This window comes from Podarcis muralis, chromosome 7, assembly GCF_964188315.1.
Source record: "Podarcis muralis chromosome 7, rPodMur119.hap1.1, whole genome shotgun sequence".
NCBI classification, from domain to species: Eukaryota; Metazoa; Chordata; class Lepidosauria; order Squamata; family Lacertidae; genus Podarcis; species Podarcis muralis.
Window position 1 is genome coordinate 90,364,263 of NC_135661.1, and position 23,049 is coordinate 90,387,311.

Below are 23,049 nucleotides of genomic sequence, written 5' to 3' on the forward strand. Positions count from 1 at the left end.
GGGGCCTCCTGCTGCCGCCGCGCCGCCACTGCACGATTTCTGTTCTCATCCTGAAGCAAAGTTCTTAACCTGAATCACTATTTCTGGGTTAGCAGAGTCTGTAACCTGAAGCGTATGTAAACTGAAGTGTATGTAACCTGAAGCGTATGTAACCTGAAGCGTATGTAACCCGAGGTACCACTGTAGTTGCCCTTGTGCGGAACCCTGTACCAAGTGCAGGTAAGGCAAAATGCCGCAGGCAGTTTGTCACTTGCATCTTAAAAAGCAGGAAGACTATTAAAAGGAATAAATGCATTCAACATTTGCTATGAACAACACATGAAAGTTATGGATATAGGACAAGGAATTAATAAGTTAAAGGAAAGCCATGTTCTTGAAGAATGTTATTCTTACCAGGAGGCCGAGGTTTTACAGAAGAAACTTGGAGAACAGGCAAGCCTGCAAGACACAAAAGGCAACTGAGATGAAGAGATGTACTGAGAGACAGCCACCTTGTATTAAATCTGCCTGTTACAATACATTGTGCCATTCCCATGATAACCTCCTTTCTACGTTTGTGTGTGAAGCCACCCACACACTTTAGGATTGGAAAGGAAATGTTCAGCCTCCACCAGTTTGGAGAGACAGCACTCAACTTCAGAAACGCCTCTCAGTGCGTTGGGACATACAAGGCGACAAGAGCAGCTCTGAACATGTGCAGAGCACCTTCCCCTGGTAGTCGCAGAACCACAGAGAACGCACCATGCTACACACCATCAGAAAACCATAGCTCATTCCTAGCCCTTATGGGAATGGGTGGGGAGGGTGCCTCTCCAAGCTGTTTAGACCACTCCACCCTCCTAGAATTCAGAGTATCCATGGAAAGGGAGTGAGCGTTTACTAGGTAGAAACTGTACATTCAAAGTACGCTGCTTGCTGGGAACTGTAGCTCTGTGAGAAACACACTGCCATCTGTTCCCAGGATTTTTAAAGCCACGTGTTTTAAATCAGGCGTAGGCAAACTCGGCCCTCCAGATTTATTTATTTTTATTATGATAAAGATCATCTTTATTGTCATTCTCCCATACAGAACAACGGAATTGAAAAATCTACATAAGACATTCAAAAACCAACAAGCCTGCTATCCCAACTATCCCAACCTGGTCAGCCCCCTAAAAACTCTGACACCCAATGATTAAATGCAATATACTCCCATAGAGACTACCTTCCACTGCGTTTAAAACCAAAATCACAATTGGGTAGAAACTGTTTCTCAGCCGGCTAGTCCTAGTCTTTATAACCCAGAAGGCAGAAGCTGAAAGAGATCATTTCCGGGGTGTGCACTATCCTGCACTATCTCTGCAGCTTCCTTATGGCACCTGGAAGCATAGATTTGATCCAAGGTGGGAAGAGTGCACCCAATTATTCTCTCTGCAGTCTTTACAACCCTGGACAGCATTGTTTTTTCCCTGGCCGTGCAGCTCCCAAACCACACACACAGACCGTAAGTTAATACACTCTCCACAGTACAATGGTAAAAAAAAAAAAAAAAAGACTACAGTTCCCATCATCCCTGACCACTGGTCCTGTTAGCTAGGGATGGTGGGAGTTGTAGTCCCAAAACATCTGGAGGGCCGAGTTTGCCTATGCCTGCTTTCAATATACGGTGTGGGTGTGACACACAAGACATACTTTTATTTTGCTTCTCCAGTTGTGCATCCGAAACATCATCAATTGGTTGATCCCATCCATCCAGGAGCGGCTCCTTAAAAGAAGCCGAGGGCAGAAGGTGTGCTGCAGAAATAACATCAGTGGGGAAGTGAGGAGGGGGGCAAAGCAGAGAAACAAAACAGGAGAGAGGGGCAGAAAGGAAAGCAGGAACCTCCCTCTTACCCTCAACACCCACAAAATACAGTGGTGCCCCGCAAGACAAATGCCTCGCAAGACGAAAAACTCGCTAGACGAAAGGGTTTTCCGTTTTCGAGCTGCTTCGCAAGACGAATTTCCCTATGGGCTTGCTTCTCAAGACGAAAAAAATTCTGGGTTTGAATTTCTGTGTGGTGGGTGGCTGGGGGAACAGTTGGGGAGGGGTTTGCAAGAATCTGGAAGCTTGTGTGGTTTTTTTCTGCATTTTTATGATTTTCTGTGACCATTGGGCCACTCTGCTGTTTTTTAAAAAAATTTCTGGGTTTGAATTTTGAAATGCTCTTTACAGTATGTGTGACTTTAAAGAGCAGTTAATAAACTCTTGTTGTACCAGATTTGGCTTTGTTTGGACTTTTTTTGACCATAGGAACGCATTAATTGATTTTCAATGCATTCCTATGGATTTCGTGCTTCGCAAGACGAAAAATTTGCTAGACGAAAAAACTCACGGAACGAATTAATTTCGTCTTGCGAGGCACCACTGTATACTGACCTTCCAGCTCCCAATGTCTACACACGAAGAGAAAGAAAACAGGGGGTAGACCTGCAGCAATCATGCAGTTTTATTTACATTAATCCACCACTGATATAAATCTTACCACGAGGCAGGGCAAAAAGACCTACTTAAGGTAGAAAAAGCTGGGGTGGGTGATGGTTAACAAGACCCAGGCTGCTTCGTGACATCACCCATACCTCCTGTACAAGAAGGAAGAGTGTGCTTGTAACCTTTACTAAATTTAACAAGTTCTCATTTTTCCCACTGCAGAGTCGAGAAGTGTGTACATCTGGTTACCTTTTATCAGACATTCACCTCCAGTGCTTTGTAAAATATTTCTTAAGAAGCATTTCACGTACAGAAAGCTTGACAAAATAAATGGACCGTGTGGTTAGAATTGTGATTACAAACGAAAATGTGTAGCTGCTGCAGGTCTACTACTACTTATTTTCAAACTCTTGAGATACGTAGACTTTTCTAGGAATCACTTTCTGCACTATTCATCATATACTGTAAGAATCCGCCCTTTGAGCTGACACGGCTCAAGCACTAAAAGAATCCTGTGGCAACTTTTAGCATATGCATTACAGCTTAAGCTTGGGAGGATGAGTTGGTTCTAAATTTAATATAAAAGGTTAAGAACCCCGGACCATTAGGTCCAGTTGCGGACGAATCTGGGGTTGCGGCGCTCATCTCGCTTTATTGGCCAAGGGAGCCGCCATACAGCTTCCGGGTCATGTGGCCAGCATGACTAAGCCACTTCTGGCGCAACCAGAGCAGCGCACGGAAATGCCATTTACCTTCCCGCCGGAGTGGTACCTATTTATCTATTTACACTTTGATGTGCTTTCGAACTGCTAGGTTGGCAGGAGCAGGGACTGAGCAATAGGAGCTCACCACGTCGCGGGGATTCGAACCACCGACCTTCTGATTGGCAAGTCCTAGGCTCTGTGGTTTAACCCACAGCGCCACCCACGTCCCTAAAATTTAATATAAATAAATAAAATAATAGGGCAATGAAGTGGTTGCTAGAATAATTTAAGCCTTTGGATCCCTGGATTTTGCAGGAAAAGGCACCGCCAAAGAGGTCAAATTGCTAGTGTGAAGAGCATCAGAGCCCTGAAGCTGGATGAGACCAAAGACCCATCTAGTCCAGAATCCTGTTTCCATGGTGGCCAACCAGATGTCCCTAACGAAGCCACAAGCAGGACATGAATGCTACAACATTCGTCAGGTTTAACCTGGCAGATTCCCTTGCCCTCTTAGTGCTGCTGGATTAAACTAACAATATTCTGCCACCCACCACCACAGCAATGGTAAAAAGGTAAGTCCAGCCAAAGGCGACTCTGGGGTTGCGACTCATCTCGATTTCAGGCCAAGGGAGCGGGCGTTTGTCCACAGACAGCTTTCTGGGTCATGTGGCCAGCAGGACTAAACCGCTACTGGCGCATGGAGGGCTGTGACGAATGCCAGAGCGGACACGGGTGGTGCTGTGGTCTAAACCACTGAGCCTCTTGAGCTTGCTGATCAGAAGGTCGGCGGTTCGAATCCCCACGACGGGGTGAGCTCCCATTGCTCTGTCCCAGCTCCTGCCAACCTAGCAGTTCGAAAGCACGCCAGTGCAAGTAGATAAATAGGTACCACTGTGGTGGGAAGGTAAACGGCGTTTCCGGGCACTCTGGCACTCGTCACAGTCCTCCGTGCGCCAGTAGCGGTTTAGTCTCTTTCAAATCAGAACCAGTGAAGGCGGTGAAGGTCCTATGTGAGTACCTGGAGGCGGTTGATGATAGATGGCGGCTAACAGATTAAGGTTGAATCCTGACAAGACAGAAGTACTGTTCTTGAGAGACAGCAGGCGGGCGGGTGTGGAGCACTCCCTGGTCCTGAATGGGGCAACTGTGCCCCTGAAGGACCAGGTGAGCAGCCTGGGAGTCATTCTGGACTCACAGCTGTCCATGGAGGCGCAGGTCCATTCTGTGTCCAGGGCAGCTGTTTATCAGCTCCATCTGGTGCGCAGGATGAGCCCCTCCCTGCCCACAGACTGTCTCACCAGAGTGGTGCATGCTCTGGTTATCTCTCACTTGGACTACTGCCATGCGCTCTACGTGGGGCTACCTTTGAAGGTGACCTGGAAACTACAACTAATCAAGAATGTGGCAGCTAGACTGGTGACTGGGAGCAGCCGCCGAGACGATATAACACCGGTCTTGAAAGACCTACATTGGCTCCCAGTACACAATTCAAAGTGCTGGTGCTGACCTTTAAAGCCCTCAACGGCCTCAGTCCAGTAGACCTGAAGGAGCGTCTTCACCCCCATCATTCTGCTGGACACTGAGGTCCAGTGCCGAGGTTCCCTCATTGCGAGAAGTGAGGTTACAGGGAACCAGGCAGAGGGCCTTCTCGGTGGTGGCGCCCGCCCTGTGGAACTCCCTCCCATGAGATGTCAAGAAAGTAAGCAGCTATCTTATGTTTTAAGAGACATCTGAAGGCAGTCCTGTTTAGGGAAGCTTTTAATGTTTAATACGTTATTGTATTTTAGTCTTCTGTTGGAAGCCACCCAGAGTGGCTGTGGAAACCCAACCGGATGGGCGGGGTATAAATAATAAATTATTATTATTATTATTATTATTATTATTATTATTAGTCCTGCTGGCCACATGACCTGGAAAGCTGTCTGTGGACAAACGCCGGCTCCCTCGGCCTGAAAGCGAGTTGAGCGCCACAACCCCATACCGTCCGGGGTCCTTTACCACAGCAATGTTGCAACCACAGCGTTATTAATTCTCCTTTCAGGCCCAGTCCACCCTCTTCCGCATCTACCCTTTCCTTGTGTGGCACCGCTAGCGGATCCAGAGAGCTCTGGAGAAGGAAGAGGCTCCTCAACGGTTTGAAGATGTCCTTCCCTCCACGGAGACTGGATCCGATCTTTCTGCAGAGATGCTGCGGCATTTATTTTCTGGCAACCCTCTCCTGCCGCCTCTTCTTTGTCCGACATTTTTCTGGGAAGAAGGGAAACAGATAAAAATTTAAAACTCTCTGCTAGCAAGGAGAAGGGGTGTTTACAATTACACCTTTTTGCTTGAATGTCTAAGTTTTGCATCAATGTTGTGTTGCAAGGGTAATATACGTTTTGCTATGTACCAAGGTTCCTGCATTGTTGGCAACCATCTGCCTCGAGATGCTATTGTGCTATTATTATATTTGTGTATTTTCTGTGAACTGCGTTGAGGAAACTACTATATATCGCTTTAAGCTGGGGGGGGGTCTTTCTGGATGCCCTTCCAAAACCTGTGAAGGTCTAAGACGAAGCTTGGGTATGAAAACAAGATAATTGTGAAGAGAAGCAGGACTAAGATGTGGAGATATGCTCCAGAGATCCAGACCGTGGGAGCCCCAAGAAATTAATAAATACAATTTGGACTATAATTTGATCTTTTTTATTTCAGTTTTTTTTTTCTTTCCTAATTGGAGTATTATGATTGGATATTTAATTGGATGTTTTTAATTGGAAAATCAATAAAAATGATTTTTAAAAACCCTAAGATAATTGCTGGTGTTAAAACGGCAGCAATGAAATGCAGTAGCATCAGCAGAGATTTATGAAAAGACAAACCAGAAGAAAAGCCTTTCCAGCAAGTCTTGGTAAAATAGGAAGGCTTGAACTGGCCCTTGGCCAAGGGAGAAAGGTATGGCTCTGGCAGGCTTCCCTTGGGAAGGGATTCCTCAAGGCCAGGGGCCACCACAGAAAAGGCCATGTTTTTTGTGGCGGATGACAGTCTGCCATCCCTCATCAATGGTTATGCGGAACTTGATGGGGAGATTTTTAAGGGTCTGGATTTCCCCTCCCTAAATTGATTTTTGAATTCTGAATTTATCACTATTCACATTTTATGCTGTATTTTATCCCTTTTTTTGTTGTTGTTGCATCAATTGTTTACAATTTGTTGTTAGCCACCCTAAGCCCGGTTTTCTGAACCGGGAAGGGCAGGGTATAAATAAAAAATTATTATTTATTTAAATGGAAATGGATTGGTTTTTTTTAGAGACTACCAGATTAAAGAAACATGACCGTTATTTGACCGGCCGTGAACCATTTTGACGGGGTTCTGTTTTGTTTTCTGTTCTGCAATTAAGTCGTCGTGAACAAAATGATTAAATCTGTCTAAACTGGTACATGTGAAAAGCACTATAGATCAATCTTTTGGGTGCTTTTTTTTCTTAAAAAAGCTTCATTTTCAGGGGACGATAGCACACCCGCCTTGTCCCTCAGGAGAGGCCTTCTTCTTCTTCCCCACTTTGGTCCCAAACAGGGAGAAAAGGCCTCTTCCAAGATGGCGCCTGAGGCGCTAAACCCAAAACTGTGGCCCAGGTATTCAAATTCAAAATCTGTTGCCCGGCCAACCGATCAAACGGTTCATCCACAAATCACCGTTCTTTTCCCGTGTTTAAGACTAGGTTTTTTCACTCTAAAATAATCTTCAAAACTGTGGCGCATCTTACACAATCTTCCCCCCCCCCCGCCATTTTCTTAAATTGGAGTCCCCAAAAATAAATTGGAGTCATTTTCTTAAATTGGAGTCTTATAGATGGGGGCGTCTTAATAGATGGAAAGCCGCTTAAGAGAGGCTTAAATTGTGTTAAAAGAGAATAAACCAAACGGGGCAATGACCGCTATTCCCCCCTCCCAGAGCTTTTCCGCTCGCAAAATGGCCTCCGCTCACCCCAAGTCGCCCCTCAACTTCGGGTTTTTTGAGGACCCCCCCCAAAAAAACATGGCCTCCCCCCAAAAAAACCCTAGAGGGGATCCCCTCTAGAAAAATGGCCCCAAATTGGCCCCAGTGAGGAGGATTTCATGGAGAAGGGGGGCTCACTTTTAGTATTTCTTTTTTCCCCCCCCAGAAAAAAACCCCCAAATTCCTTCTCACTGCCCCCTCACAGGAGATATCCCCTCCAAAACCTCCCCCCAAAACCCTCCCCAATAATTTAACCCGACACAGAAGCCCCTCTTTGCCCCAATAACCCCCCAAATAAATCAAAAATCTCTCTCCCAAAAGATTAAACGTCCCACCCAAATCTCCCCCCCCCTGAAATGTGAAGGAGACCCATCCCGCCTATCCCATAATAATAATAAATTTTATTTATACACCGCCCCAACACCAATAAAATCACAGTAAAAACATAATGGGGGGGGGGGGAGAACCAATTTAAAATACAGGTTAAAATGCCATTTAAAATGCAGCCTCCACAGCCCCCCCCCCAGGTGTTTCCACACAAGCCCCTTTCTTGCCTCCCCCCGTTAATTCGGATTAATTGGGGAGGCGCTGAGGAGGAGATGGGGCTTTGCAGTGTCCCATAGCTAGCTTGGGGGGGGGGGGTGAAGTGGAGGGGGGTATCCTATGAAAAATGTGCAAGGAAGGAAAGCATTAACTCCAGCAGTTGGGGGGGGTTGCAGAAAAATGGGGTGCATGGAGGGGGGGCGCTGAATGCATCGCAAAAGAGCTGCTTTGGTGCAAAGTGGGAGGGTGCAAAGGCGCCTGCTGCGAATTAAGAGGGGGGGTGGAGCAGGTTCAATGCACCCCTTTTGGGGTGCAAAGGAGGGGTGCATTTGGGGGGTGTTATTGGGGGGGGGGAACCTGCCTGCAAACACAGCTAGCTAGAAAGCTAAATGGGCGAGGGTGCAAAATGGATGCAACAGGGAGAAGAGGCGGTGGGGGGGCAAGAGGGTTTGATACCAGGGGGGTAATTCGTGGGGGTGGGACCTTGCGCCCCACGTTGCAAGGGAAGGTTTATTTATTTTATATATTTATTTAAATATTTATTTGAGTGGTTTGTTTCTTTTTTTATTGCTCTCCCACCATCTAGGAACCCCGCTTCTAATCCCCCCCCCACCAAGTTGCAAATGAATTAAAACCCAGCTGCTTCTCCACGTGTTTGAGTGAGGATCCACTTTGAAGCTAATTTGGGGGGGGGGGGGGCGAGGAAGAAATCTGCAACGGCGACCAATCCGGTAAAAGAAAAGTCAGTTTTATTGCACGCAGCCAAAGGCTGTCGCAACGCACACAGAATCATTCAAAAATTAAAAGAAAATATACTGGATTAATACAAAAAACATGTATGTTATCAAGACGTTACCTACTCTAAACAGAGCTATAAAAGTACCTTAATATACAAATTAAGACACTGAACAATAAAATTTATAAGCTGAAATTATCACATGGCCAGTGTTAAAAAATTATGTTAATTAATACAGTGGTAAAAGAAAAGGAGGGAGATCTCACAGGCTCCTCCCACCCCGCTTGGGGATCCATTGCAACGCCTTTAAGGATCGCAGCCCGAGTATATGTGTCTTTTAATAATTTGGAGGGAGTAAAAAGCAGGATTAAGATTTGCGCTGCAGATTTGGAAGGGAAACTCGCCATCCTCACCCCCGGGGGGGGGGGATCTACTTGGTTTCTCAGGTCAAGCCAGGTGCCTTGTGTTTATTTATTGATTTTATTTTGCACGTGCAAAATTTTGCACGCCCCAGTTGCTCCAGAGGACGCTTTGCATATGGATCCCGTGCAAACGGATTCAGAAGCAATTGCTCGCCACATAATCCTTGTTGTGCGTGAGGTTGTTTTACCTGCTAAAAGAGGTCGATGCCTTGCCCGGGCTCACAGACGGTCTCTGCAAAATGCAGTGAAACGGTTTTGAAACGTAAACGCGGGACTTTAAACCGCTGCAAAGAGGAAATGGCTCCACTTTGCTCCTCGCAAGTTGCGCCTTTAGGTGGCGTATCCTAAGCATGTGATCACGGCAAACCGGAGTTTAAAGGGGTGGCGGCCGGGGACCTATTAATGCAACACTATCATGTAACATTCAGGTTTGCAAAACTTTGCAGTTGCTGCCTTGAGAGCGCTTGCATTAAACAGAGATTTTTAAAGAATTGAAAGAAAGTGTCTGCTTGCTTAAATAAATTAATACTTCTGTGAATAATAATAATAATAAGTACCCCGCCCATCTGGCTGGGTCTCCCCAGCCACTCTGGGCGGCTTCCAACAAAGATTAAAAATACATTTTATATATATATATATATATATATATGACTTTCAAGTTCCAACGTGGCAGCTCCCAGTGTGGTCAGTTTTTGCTTTCATTAGGGGGGGAATGTTTATTTGACTGAGAAAAGTGGAAATCCCACCAGGAGGTGCAAAAGGTGATCTCAAAGCTTGCTCTGTGTTTGCAGAAACTGGTATAGTGGAAGATTTATTTCATTTATATCATACTTTTCCTTCAAGTAGGGTTAACATGGTTCTTCCCCCCACCCTCTGCATTTTACCCTCACTTTATGCTCACAACCCTGCAAAGGAGTTTAGGCGGAGTGAGAGTCTGGCTGGCTCTCTCGCCCATGAATTTGTCTAATTTTCTCTTAAAGCCATCCAGGTTGGTGTCCACCGCTGGCTCTCGCGGGAGCGACTGCTGAGGCTTTGATAAAAATAAAATTAACGAAAACAACTGATAACTTGGTGGCCTGTAATGGTTCCTCCAAATGGTTCCACTGCTTGAGGTGGAAAGATTGCCTTGTCTAATACAGTGGTACCTTGGTTCTCTGCAGGGATGCGGGTGGCGCTGTGGTCTAAACCACTGAGCATAGGGCTTGCCGATCAGAAGGTTGGCGGTTCGAATCCCCACAATGGGGTGAGCTCCCGTTACTCAGTCCCTGCTCCTGCCAACCTAGCAGATCGAAAGCATGTCAAAGTGCAAGTAGATAAATAGGTACCGCTCCGGTGGGAAGGTAAACAGCGTTTCCGTGCGCTGCTCTGGTTTGCCAGAAGCGGCTTAGTCCTGCTGGCCACATGACCTGGAAGCTGTACTCCGGCTCCCTCGGCCAATAAAGCAAGATGAGCGCCGCAACCCCAGCGTCGTCCGTGACTGGACCTAATGGTCAGGGGTCCCTTTACCTTTACCTTTTACCCAGCTATTTAGAAAGTTGATGTGAGTTTCAATCTGTTTTTAGTTCATTGTCAGTTTTTGAGGGTCATAAATTATTGTTAGGGACGTGGGTGGCGCTGTGGTCTAAACCACTGAGCATAGGGCTTGCCGATCAGAAGGTCGGCGGTTCGAATCCCCGCAATGGGGTGAGCTCCCGTTGCTCGGTCCCTGCTCCTGCCCACCTAGCAGTTCGAAAGCATGTCAAAGTGCAAGTAGATAAATAGGTACCACTCCGGCGGGAAGGTAAACGGCGTTTCCGTGCGCTGCTCTGGTTCGCCAGAAGTGGCTTAGTCATGGTGGCCACATGACCCGGTAGCTGTACGCCGGCTCCCTCAGCCAATAAAGTGAGATGAGCGCTGCAACCCCAGCGTCGTCCGCGACTGGACCTAATGGTCAGGGGTCCCTTTACCTTTACCTTACCTTGGTTCTCAAACACTTTGGTTCCCAAATGCCAAAAACCCAGACGTAGGTGTTCCGGTTTTCAAACGTTTTTCGGAAGCTGAACGTCCGATGCGGCTGCTGGCTATTATTTCTGGGGCATCTGCACCAATCAGAAGCCATGCCTTGGTTTCCAAACATTTCAGAAGGCAAACAGACTTCCAGAACAGATTAAGTTTGGCGCTTTAATTTTTGCTCTTTATTTTGCATTTTTGTTTTTGAGGCCTTTTAGTTTAATTTGTTTTTGTGACAGTGTGGAACCCAGTTCAGCTACTGATTGATTGATTGATTGACTGATTGTGTGACTGCGGAAATGGATAAAAGCCCCCCATCCAAACAATGACTATCATCCGTGCAGGTAAGGGGGAAAAATAATTTTCATTTTTATCATCAACAAAAGTATCTTATTTATTTTATAGTACAGTAAATTGATTATTGCTTTCATTTTATGGAGCCATGGTCTCGTTAGATAGTAAAATCCATGTTAAATTGCTGTTTTAGGGGTTGCTTTTAAAAGTCTGGAACGGATTAAGCCGTTTTGCATTACTTCCTATGGGAAAGCGCACCTTGGTTTTGGAACGCTTTGGTTTTGGAACGGACTTCTGGATTAAGTTTGAGAACCAAGGTACCACTGTAGTAGAGCCTAGGGAATTCTATTAAAAGAACACGCACCAGAGCAAGTATCCATTCCTAAAGTTGTTATTTTGATTTTATCTGCTTATAGCCTTTTTTCCGCCTTGCAGAATTCACATCTCTGAGGCATTCCCAAAGTAAAGGAAGGATTGAACTCTGATTAATAAGAATACACACAGAGGCTTGAACCAGCAAGACTCTGGGAAGGGTGCATATAATAATCTGTGTCTCCACCCTCCGGCCCAGGTCGTTTTATTCACAAAAGAACTTTTTACAGAGTGCTCGTAAGAACCAATCAGATTTCTTCTGAGCGTTTCAACAAACCCCACGTGGGGACAAAGTCAAACCATAAACACTAGTTAAGCATGCATACTTTTGGAGTAAATGAATGAAAACTACAAAGGAGTGCATTCAGCAACCCCAGAGGCCATGAACAATCAGTACACATGATAAGAAGGGTGGCCAGGAAGACAGCGATCATTATCACCTTCAGGTGAAACCTGTTTCCTGGCCCTAAGATTAACAACCTGAGATTAACATATCAGAAAAGCTACATCAAAGAAACTGCCCACTGTCTTTGATGACCCAGGATGACCCAGGCGAAGTAACTGGGCTGTGTACAGGCTTGTGGGATTTGATCAGAAATTATTGTCAGTGTATCAAATGCATTCATCGTGGACACCGTGGCTTGATGCATATTTTATAATTCCTCATAGTAATCCCACCTGACCCCACACTCTGAATATTTGCACTCCTACACATCTCTGCCTGCCTGGAGTCAGGGACAGGGGTTGCGTGGGAACTTCTGGCTGGTGGGAAAATAGAAAACCGTCCTCTCGCTCCTGCAGGGCTTATAAGGGGAGATGTTGTAGTCGGAGTCTTCGATGCAGCTGGAGGAGAAATTGCTGTGGAGCGAAACCTTTATTTGCACCAATATTTGACGCCCCTGCAAAGAGAAGAAAAAAAAAAGATTTGGGAAGAGGAGGGGTACCGTGCTATATTAGAAGCAAAAAAACTTTTGATGAATTGGAAGAGCCGCAAAAAGATTCCACTGAGCACATGGATTGATAATATGGACAGATTAACTGCATACGAACGAATTGCATGTCGACACAAAATAAGAACGGATAAATATGAAGAAATCTGGAACGAATATTTAAGCGATAAGGCGGATAGTGGGGTGAAGTAGGGGGAGAGGAGAGCGATCGGAAAATATTGTTTAAAAAGGTGTAGTCGTAGGTATATCCGTGTATTCAAATCTGAATTGTCAAATTGTGTTGTTATTGTTTTTGTTGTATATTTCTTTTGCGGTTGATGTTTGTATCGAAAAAACCATTAAACAAATTAACCCTTGAACACTTCATAGCTAAAGAAAAGGTAACCCACCTGGACGTCGGTCACGCACTGGAGTTCATATTGGTCTCCCAGGACGGGCCGCAACACAGTCACAAAGGTGCTGAGCTGAGAATGAGAATTGCAGGCAGAATGGGGCAGAGAACTACGGTTAGGACATATACAGGAAGCTGCTAAGCCATTGGTCCACCCACATCAGTGTTGTCTACACAGGCTGCCAGCAGCAGCTCTCTGGGGTTTTCAAGCTAATCGCTCCCAAGCCTACAATCGGATGCTGGGAGTTAAATTTGGGGTCTTCTGCATGCAAAGTGGGTGAGACAGACAAGGCTTGAGATTCCAAGCAGGTGGGTAGAAATATGTCATTTGCAGCCACCCAAATCCCAATATTGGATTAAATGTTGGGTATGTTTAAATGCATGCAAAGGGAACTGGCACCCAGTCATAGCTGTCAACTTTTCCCTTTTCTTGCGAGGAATCCTATTCAGAATAAGGGAATTTCCCTTAAGAAAAGGGGAAATGTTGACAGCTATGGCCCCATTGGATGGGGGCAGAGTTTGCTCCCATCACAAGCCCCTTTTGCAGGGGTTCTTAAACCTGTGATCCGTGGTCTGCCTCACCGGGTCTGTAAACCAGGCACACCCCAAAATTATTTTCCCGGCCCAAAATACCGTATTTTTTGCTCTAGAAGACTCACTTTTTCCCTCCTAAAAAGTAAGGGGAAATGTGTGTGCGTCTTATGGAGTGAATGCAGGCTGCGCAGCTATCCCAGAAGCCAGAACAGCAAGAGGGATTCCTGCTTTCGCTGCACAGTGACCCTTATTGCTGTTCTGGCTTCTGAAATTCAGAATATTTTTTTTCTTGTTTTCCTCCTCCAAAAGCTAGGTGCGTCTTGTGGCCTGCTGCGTCTTATAGAGCGAAAATTACGGTAATTGTGCGTTCTTCTGGGAAGCCCTGTCGGGTGATCAGATGCATAATTCTGTAGAAAAGGCAGCACCCCACATTTTTGGCAATTTGCATTTTAAAAAAATTGTCGCTTCACGCTTAACAACTAAAAAGCAATAACTGAAGGGGGGACCCAAATATATGGAGTCATTTGTTCCTCAAACCTCAGAACACTCTGCATCCGTATCTTATGTCAGCCTTGTGCCCTGTTTTGAACTACATATCCCATCATCCCATAACTATTGGCCATGCTGGCTGGGAATTGGAGTCCGTATCGTCTGGGGAGCACCAGCTTGAGGGTGTCTAGGTTCAATAGGGGATTAGTGGTACTTCTAACCCCCCCCCCCCCTCTTTTGAAAGCTGAAGAATCTGAAATATTTTCAACATTTTAATTCCTGGCAATGTCATATCACATCTCCATGCCTACCAGCTTTTTTTATCCAGACCTCCTGAGACCCGGTTGGGGTTTTTTTTTAAAGAAACTGGTGCATCTGAATATTTGGCCCAGAGGACTTTGTGTGGCTTCCTCACTCTGGAGTCTTAGTCTGTGTAAACACTATACCTTTAAAGCACATTTAAATAAAAATAATTATTTCCCTCAAAGAATTCTGGGCACTGTGGTTTAACCCTCCCTGAATTACCATTCAAAGTAACCCTTATTAAACTACAGTGCCCAGAATTCTTTGAGGGGAAGATTGTGCTTTGAAGAGATAGTGCGTACACAACCTTTCCTGTGAATCTTTTCTGTGAACTGCCCTGAGACCTCCTGGGATAGGGTGGTGTAGAAATTCAAATAATAATAATAACAACAACCACCACCACCTTAATAGACTTATTGCAATTTAAATACAGTGGTACCTCGCAAGACGAATGCCTCGCAAGACAAAAAACTCGCTAGACGAAAGGTTTTTCAGTTTGTGAGTTGCCTCGCAAGACGAATTTCCCTATGGGCTTGCTTCGCAAGACGAAAACGTCTCGCGACTTTGTTTCCTTTGTCTAAATAATAATTCGCAAGACGAAAAATTCGCTAGACGACAAAACTTGCGGAACGAATTAATTTCGTCTTGCGGGGCACCACTGTAAAAAAATGTATAGTAAAATGGGATAGATATAAAACATAGGTTCAAAAATACAGTAAAGGTTCGTTATCTATGCTAGCATTTGATAGATGTTGGAGAGAGACTGAGTTGAGAAATAAGATCAAGAGCACATATTGTTATAGGAATGTATTAGATAAAATGTAAAAGAAATATACAATAATATGAGTACATTCATTTGTAAAAAAAAGGAATATACAATGGGATAGACAGGAAGCACAATGTGTTGGTACATATCCGATTATGGGGGGAAATTGGTCTTTGTTTTTTCTCTTTGTTTTTCTTCTTTTTTTCAGGTATATAAAGTTTGTATATAATCTTGGTATACACGCTGGAAAATATAGTATAATAAGCTCTGTAATGTAATATGACAATGTTTACCAATGTACAGTGGTACCTCAGGATGTGAACGGGATCCGTTCCGGAGCCCCGTTCGCATCCCGAAGCGAACGTAACCCGTGTCCGTGCGTCTGCGTGTGCGCAGGTCGCGTTCCGCGCATGCGCATGGCGTCATTTTGACCGTCTGCGCATGTGCGCACGGCGAAACCCGGAAGTAACGCGTTCCGTTACTTCCGGGTCGTCGTGGAGCGCAACCCGAAAATACTTATCCTGAAGCGTATTTATCCCGAGGTATGACTGTAGTATAGTAATGTTAATAAATAAAACGGGGGGGGGGGGAATAAAATAAAATAAAACTGTAATGAGGACCCAGCTATTTTATGGCGGCCTTCCGTAACCCGCCTCCCTCTCCTCCCCAATTTCTCAGATCTCCAGGGAAACAAAAAATAGGACGGAATAGGTACCTGGTAGCTCTGGATGCAAGATGGGATGATGGCTGCTCTTTGAAAGGCGCTGTGTTCAGAAAGAGAATGTAAAACAGGGTCATTTAGCTACAGCAGCAACTCCTGCCCTCCCCTATAGGTAAAGTGACCCCTGACCATTAGGTCCAGTCGCAGATGACTCTGGGGTTGCGGTCCTCATCTTGCTTTATTAGCCGAGGGAGCCGGCGTACAGCTTCCGGGTCATGTGGCCAGCATGACTAAGCCGCTTCTGGCAAACCAGAGCAGCGCACGGAAACGCCATTTACCTTCCCGCCAGAGTGGTACCTATTTATCTACTTGCACTTTGATGTGCTTTCGAACTGCTAGGTGGGCAGGAGCAGGGACTGAGCAACGGGAGCTCACCCCGTCGCGGGGATTCAAACCGCCGACCTTCTGATCAGGAAGCCCAAGAGGCTCAGTGGTTTAGACCACAGCGCCACCCGCGTCCCTTGCCCTGCCCTATAGACCACTTGAAAACTGAAGGTGATCTTGGTGCGCCACTTAATTATTTTTCTGCCTGTGGTAGCCATTGTAAGGCGCACTGTACTAGATGCCGTATGGGTTTTAGTTGTGTTTTATGTACATCTTTCCCACCGAATCCAAATTGTGATACACCGCACTGCCGTCTCACCTCACCTGTCAATGTTATATTTTGTGCGCAGGAAAAGGGCGGCTCGGAAGTATTTGTCGGGAGAGCTGAGCGCTTCCACGCAGCCGGCGCAGCTCCCGTGTTTCTGCCACTCTTTCTCCCTGTGTGGGAGGAAGGAGTAAAACAACCGTTGGCAGGCGCACCCAGGATCTCTCTACCTGAGCCTTCCCCAACTTTGCCCCGCCAGATGTTTGGGACTATGACTTCCATCAGCCCCAGCTAGCGCACGTCCCTTCTCCAACCCCAGCCCCCTCCTCTGTTAAGCCCCCTGCCTTGGTTACCAGAACTGGAAGTTGCTCAGGTTGATGAAGGATGGCCAATGCTCATTCAGTTCAGCCGTCAAGTCCTGCAGGAAAGGAAGGTCGTGGGGAGTGTTAGTATTCCTGCTCCCTGATCGCAGTCATGGGATTGTTGTCTGTCACATGATGGTGCATGTTCTACTCACCACCAGGTCGGAGGGGAAGAGGTATCTATATGGGCAGCAGCCCATTATGTTGCTGGGCCTGTGGATTTAAAGGGCAAGAAGAGGAGGTGAAGGAGGCTGGAACCTTCTCTATTCCAGCAGGCAATTAAGAAGGCATCATATTTTCTTAATTTAACTTTGTTCTATGGTTTTAATTGTATGGTTTTAAGTATAATTGTTGTAAGCAGCTCTGATATTTTTAAGTAGCATGTGTGCGTGTGCTGTGTGTGTGTGTGCGCGCGCGCATGTGTACACACACACACACACACACACACACACACACTTAATATCAGGGCCAGATTTAGGTTTGATGAGGCCCTAAGCTCCTGAAGGTAACGGGGCCCTTTATATGTCCAGCTGTCCTTTGTCCACAACAAATTGTCACTATTTTTTGTGTGTGTTGAATATATGCTATATGGTAATTTGTGGACCTCATAGGTATCTCAAGCCATTTGCACATGTTGCAGTGCAACCAGTCCATGCAGAATGTGGGCACCCTATATATAGAAAGGAGCAAACCAGTGATGTTTTAAGGGAGCAGGCTAGCAGGCAGGGGCCATGTATTACATCATAGGAGCCTACACAACACAAAACACGGTTGCTCTAGGTAGGTTTTATTTTATCTGTTTTTTATCTTATATTTTGGAAATGTACATCCAGGGGTTTTTCCCCCTTTAAATTTTCTGGGGGCCCCACTCTCTTGGGGGCCCTAAACTAGAGCTTGTTCAGCTTATACGTAAATCCGGCACTGCTTAATATATATATTTAAGTAAGAAAATAAATACTTCACTTAAGTCCAAGCAATAAATACATGCCTCCCATACCAGCTCAAATGAGATCGCCTCACCATAATCCATGAATGGTCCAGGTGTTTGCGTCTTTCGGCAGGACGCACTCAAACCTCCTTCCCAGAGCCTACAAGTGCGTGACAGAAAGCAGAAGATGGGTTAGATTCCCAAAGGTACAGCATAGCCACAAACCTCATTTCCCCCTTTGTGTGTAAGGTAAAGGTACCCCTGCCCGTACGGGCCAGTCTTGACAGACTCTGGGGTTGTGCGCCCATCTCACTCAAGAGGCCGGGGGCCAGCGCTGTCCGCAGACACTTCCGGGTCACGTGGCCAGCGTGACGAAGCTGCTCTGGCGAGCCAGAGCCGCACACGGAAACGCCGTTTACCTTCCCGCTAGTAAGCGGTCCCTATTTATCTACTTGCACCCGGGGGTGCTTTCGAACTGCTAGGTTGGCAGGCACTGGGACCGAACGACGGGAGCGCACCCCGCCGCGGGGATTTGAACCGCCGACCTTTCGATCGGCAAGCCCTAGGCGCTGAGGCTTTTACCCACAGCGCCACCCGCGTCCCCCCTTTGTGTGTATGTGTGTGCAATTCATAGAATCGTAGCATTGTAGAGTTCGAAGAGACTCCAGGGGTTATCCAGTCCAACCCAGGAATCTTTCACCCAACATGGGGCTTGTACCCTGAGATTAAGAGTCTCATGCTCTACTTGGCTCAGCTATCCTCTATTTATTAATACAGCTTAACAATTAAGCATTGGTTTGATTTCATTTCTGTTCTCTTCAACTCAAATTTCTCCTCCCGCTATTGGACCAAGTCCAAACTCCATTGAACTACAACTCCCATCATCCCTTGCCACTGGGCATGTTGCCTGGGGCTGATGGGAGCTAGAGTCCCCCCACAGCTGCTTCTTTTAACCCCTTCTCACGGATGGTGCTGTGGTCTAAACCACTAAGCCTCTTGGGCTTGCCAATCGGAAGGTCGGCGGTTCGAATCCCCGTGACGGGGTGAGCTCCCGTTGCTCTGTCCCTGCTCCTGCCAACCTAGAAGTTCGAAAGCACACCAGTACAAGTAGATAAATTGGTACCGCTGCGGCGGGAAGGTAAACTGCGTTTCCATGCGCTCTGGCACTCGCCACTGTCCTCCATGCGCCAGTAGTGGTTTAGTCCTGCTGGCCACATAACCTGGAAAGCTGTCTGTGGATAACACCGGCTCCCTTGGCCTGAAAGCGAGATGAGCACTGCAACACCATAGTCGCCTTTGACTAGACCAGGGGTCACCAAGGTTTACCTTGCCTGGGCTGGTTCATTCTAGCAGAGATCCCCCCGTAGGCTGGATTGCGCATGAGCGCGCGCACCAGCGATTTCCAGTGTCTGTGCAGACGTGATTTCTGGTTCTGCATCTGTGCAGATGGGATTTTCGGTATCTGCGCACACGGAGACGTGATTTCCGGCGCCGCGAAAGCAAGTCCCCATGCCGCACTGCGCCGGTTTAGCGCAGCGTGCAGGGACTCGCCGAGCGGGCATCTTGGTTCAGGGGAAGCTCGTGGGCCAGTTAAACAACCCCAAGGGCCGTTTTGGCCCATGGGCCTTAAGTTTCTGACCCCTGGACTAGACTTAACCGTCATGGAGTCCTTTACCTTCACCTGTTGCAACTGCTCTGCAGCTGTCTTATTTAGCCAGGTAGTACACAGAGATGTTAACTGTTCAGAAAGGGAGTCTCCCCGAATGAGAAACTCTTACTCACTATGCAGAAGGTTCCAGGCCACATCTGGACAAAGCTCATGCATCGCCAAGGACAGGACCTGCAGTCAAAGAGAGAGAAGTCTCCCAGTTTCTCCTTCTTTCCAAAGTCTTCAGATCAGTTCATTCTTCGCCCCCTCACTTCCACCAAAAGACTGGTACCGATTCACTGGAAAGATAATACTATGACCCCCCCCCCCCTTTGATCAAGGGATAGAAAATGAACAGGTTGCTTTTAGACGCAGATTGTGTATGGATAAATAAATACTTAGAATGCATTTATTAAAAAATATTACGACTTGTTAATAATTGTATACTCATTGGAATAATCACCTTACTTATGCACCTGCATATCGTATTACAGTTTCAGGCACCTTTCTTTCACTTTATTTGTCCATTGAATTTTTTCAATAAAATATATTTTTTTAAACAAGATCAGTTCCCAACATTTCTGTACAAGTTTGCGGTTTTATTTATTTATTTAATTTTTTAGTCTCTATCTTGCCCAGGGTGACTTCCAACCAACCTTTCCTTTTACTAAACACTTTCACTGTATATACATGTGTGTGTGTGTGTGTGTGTGTGTGTGTGTGTGTATAAAAGTCCTCGTGAAAATTTTTAAGGTCAATTTCTCATTAATTACACATTTTTGCAAGCCATTTCACTTAACATATTCATCTACCTTATTTTTATTTCCTAACATTTACTGTATTTTTTCCATGTATAACATGCCCCCGTGTATAAGACACCCCCTATTTTGGGGGACTCAAAATTAGAAAATGGGGGGAGATTGCCCCCTGTGTATAAGACTACCTCCCCTTTTTAACATAATTTTTTGTAAAAAAAAAAAAAAGTAGTCTTATATACGGAAAAATACGGTATATAGTACTTGACTGTGTAGAAAACAAAAGAAAACCTCAAAGCGGTTTACAAAAAGAGCGAAACAGTAAAACTATCAGTAAAATAAAAAACACTATTTAAAACATCCAAAAAAATAAAATGAAACCAACAATCAACTAAAAACAGATGAAAACACATGTCATCATTCTACATCTGCGTAGGCTTGTCTAAACAAAAATGCTTTTAGCAGGTGCTGAAAAGAGTACAGTTTTATGTGCGCTTTGATACAGTTTTGCTTGGAGAACTGTATTGCAAAATTCAGAGAAGCACAAAATTCTCAGGACAGCTGTGTTCCAGTTTGCATGTTGTTTTGGGAAGCGTGAATCAGGTTTTGCATTAAAACGCAAACCGAAATTCTCCGTCCATCCCCACCTGTAATGCAGAGACTGTTGTTGTTTAGTCGTGTCCGACTCTTCGTGACCCCCTGGACCAGAGCACGCCAGGCACTCCTGTCTTCTACTGCCTCCCACAGTTTGGTCAAACGCATGCTGGTAGCTTCAAGAACACTGTCCCACCAGCTTGTCCTCTGTCGCCCCCTTCTCCTTGTGCCCTCCATCTTTCCCTACATCAGGGTCTTTTCCAGGGAGTCTTCTCTTCTCATGAGGTGGCCAATGTACTGGAGCCTCAGCTTCAGGATCTGTCCTTCCAGTGAGCACTCAGGGCTGATTTCCTTCAGAATGGAGAGCTCTGATCTTCTGGCAGTCCATGGGACTCTCAAGAGTCTCCTCCAGCACCAGAATTCAAAAGGATCCATTCTTCGGCGATCAGCCTTCTTTATGGTCCAGCTCTCCCTTCCATACATCACTACTGGGAAAACCATAGCTTTAACTATACAAACCTTTGACAGCAAGGTGATGTCTCTGCTTTTTAAGATGCTGTCTAGGTTTGTCATTGCTTTTCTCCCAAGAAGCAGGCATCTTTTAATTGGAGCAGGAACCGGCAAGCCACTCCAGTATCCCTGCCTAGAAAACTCCATGGGCAAAGACAACATGCAGAGACTGAGAGTCCACAAATTCATCCCGTCCGCTTTCTGCCCATCCTCTATCACCTTTGCACGAGGTTCTACCTACCTAGAGGTCTCCACCTTGGCCTGCTGCTGCCTCCAGAGATCCTCAGGGCGAACCAGCAACCAGGAAAAACTCATGCAGAATAAACCCAGAGCGACGGAATTGGCTGCCATCATACCTGCAAGCAAAGCAGAGCTGATGAAGAAAGGAGAGGAAAAACAGCAAGGAGAGGAACCCAGTCGCTCTGTCAACGTGCAACCCCAGGTATAGAAACCCTCAAGTAGGGTTCAGTAATCCCAATGTCTGATGACAAAAACATTGGCTAGGTTGTTTTCAGTCATCAAGGTGTCATAGCTCAGCCACAGAACTTAAGCTTCAGTTCCAGTATTCCTAAATTAGGCTAAGAAAAAACCCAGCAGGGCCTCTGCCTGAGCTCAGTTGAATCAACTACCTGACTTTGTATAAACCAGCTGCCTAAGCTGTCCCAGCCTGGGGTTGCACAGCAGCAATGCACATGCCCTGATACGATGTCGCCCTTTCAGTATGAGAGCCAGACACTGATCTGGTGTTTAAAAGGAGAAGGACGGGGCTGGTTTCACTTCCCTGTGCGATGACTGAGAAGTAAAGACTCAGCTCCTCGTGGAGTTGCAGATTGCAGAACGATTGCTTTGATCAGACCAACTTGGGCCGCTGTAGGCAAGTGCAGACTTTAGGGTTTCACAGAACTCTTTATCAAGGAGATCACCAGTGTTGAAGCGGTGATTCTTCAACATCAACTTCGTTGGACTGGTCGTGTTGTGCGGATGCCTGACGATCGTCTTCCAAAGCAACTACTCTATTCCAATCTTAAAAAGGGAAAGCGTAATGCTGGTGGTCAACAAAGAGGTTTAAAGACGCTCTCAAGGCAAATCTTTAAAAATGTAGTATAAACACTGACAACTGGGAAACACTGGCCTGCGAGTGCTCCGATTGGAGAACAGCCTTGACCAAAGCTGTCGTGGGCTTTGAAGACACTCGAACTCAGGATGCAAGGGAGAAATGTGCTAAGAGGAAGGCACGCTTGGCAAATCCACACCGGGATCAACTCCTGCCCGGAAACCAATGTCCCCACTGTGGAAGGACATGTGGATCCAGAATTGGCCTCCACAGTCACTTACGGACTCATTGTTAAAACCGTGTTCATGGAAGACAATCTCACTCAGCTACGAGGCATCACCAAAGAAGGAAAATAAGACATGGACAAATGTTCTGACTTGGTATAAGGCAGTTTTCTATGTTCGAAGTGGGGGTGGGGGTGGGGCTGCCCTTGTGCCTTTACTTTCTGCACGAAAGCTAATTTCTAAAGACAATGGGTATGTTGGTGTTAGAAGAGCACCAGGCCTAGTAGCCACCAGCCATCAAAGGCAGTTCACCTAAACCCTATGGATCATCATTTAGTGTGAGGCTATGCAAAAATCTAGAAGGGGGGGTGCTCACTCCTGTGGGGGTGAGTTCCACAGTTTAAATAAGCTGTGGGTGAAGAAGGGCTTTCTTTTAGCTGTCCCGAACCTCCCAACGTTCCATCTTCATAGGATGCCCCAAAATCCCAAGGGCTACGAGAGAGGGAGGGAAACTTCTCTGTCTGCTTTTATTGTGTTTTGCAGTGGAAAACCTGATCCCAGAATAAGGACCCATTCATGGCCAGATTTAGGTCTGATGAGGTCCCAAACTACTGAAGGTAATGGGGCCCTTTATACGTCCAGCTGTCCTATCTGGCTAGATGGTAATTTATGGACCTCATAGGTATCTAAAGCCATTTGCGCATGTTGCCCTGCAACCAGTGCATGCAGAATGTGGGCACC

The 23,049-nt window shown here is 46.1% G+C and overlaps 2 protein-coding genes across 7 annotated transcripts in view; both read right to left on the bottom strand.

Annotated features, from left to right (window-relative positions):
* ADAD2 (adenosine deaminase domain containing 2) overlaps window positions 1–9,202 on the bottom strand; it is a 43,395-nt gene extending 34,193 nt beyond the window's left edge. For 2 of the 5 annotated variants that reach the window (XM_028741830.2, XM_028741829.2), the window contains exons 1-4: window positions 9,024–9,202; window positions 5,222–5,400; window positions 1,672–1,773; window positions 394–438 (exon numbers count right to left, since the gene is read on the bottom strand). In XM_028741830.2, the coding sequence (XP_028597663.2) occupies window positions 394–438; window positions 1,672–1,773; window positions 5,222–5,400; window positions 9,024–9,187 (490 nt within the window). In that variant the 5' untranslated portion in view covers window positions 9,188–9,202. Of the gene's footprint in view, window positions 1–393; window positions 439–1,671; window positions 1,774–5,221; window positions 5,401–6,575; window positions 6,867–7,122; window positions 7,181–9,023 lie in introns of those variants that run through there. The other 3 variants (XM_028741835.2, XM_028741832.2, XM_028741834.2) reach the window with 3 other exon arrangements.
* Window positions 9,203–11,626: 2,424 nt separating this feature from the next.
* LOC114603087 (ribonuclease Oy-like) lies at window positions 11,627–22,055 on the bottom strand. 2 transcript variants are annotated; one of them, XM_028741822.2, is made up of 10 exons: window positions 21,660–22,055; window positions 21,272–21,386; window positions 19,306–19,363; window positions 17,616–17,683; window positions 16,751–16,808; window positions 16,587–16,651; window positions 16,293–16,406; window positions 15,639–15,687; window positions 12,830–12,904; window positions 11,627–12,389 (listed from the first exon to the last, which is right to left on the bottom strand). In XM_028741822.2, exons 2-10 carry the CDS (start codon window positions 21,382–21,384, stop codon window positions 12,222–12,224), a joined length of 768 nt encoding a protein of 255 aa, XP_028597655.2. In that variant the 5' UTR covers window positions 21,385–21,386; window positions 21,660–22,055; the 3' UTR covers window positions 11,627–12,221. The 2 variants fall into 2 exon arrangements, with proteins under 2 accessions (XP_028597655.2, XP_028597656.2); XM_028741823.2 differs by having other exon boundaries at window positions 21,683–22,054.
* Window positions 22,056–23,049: the final 994 nt, after the last annotated feature.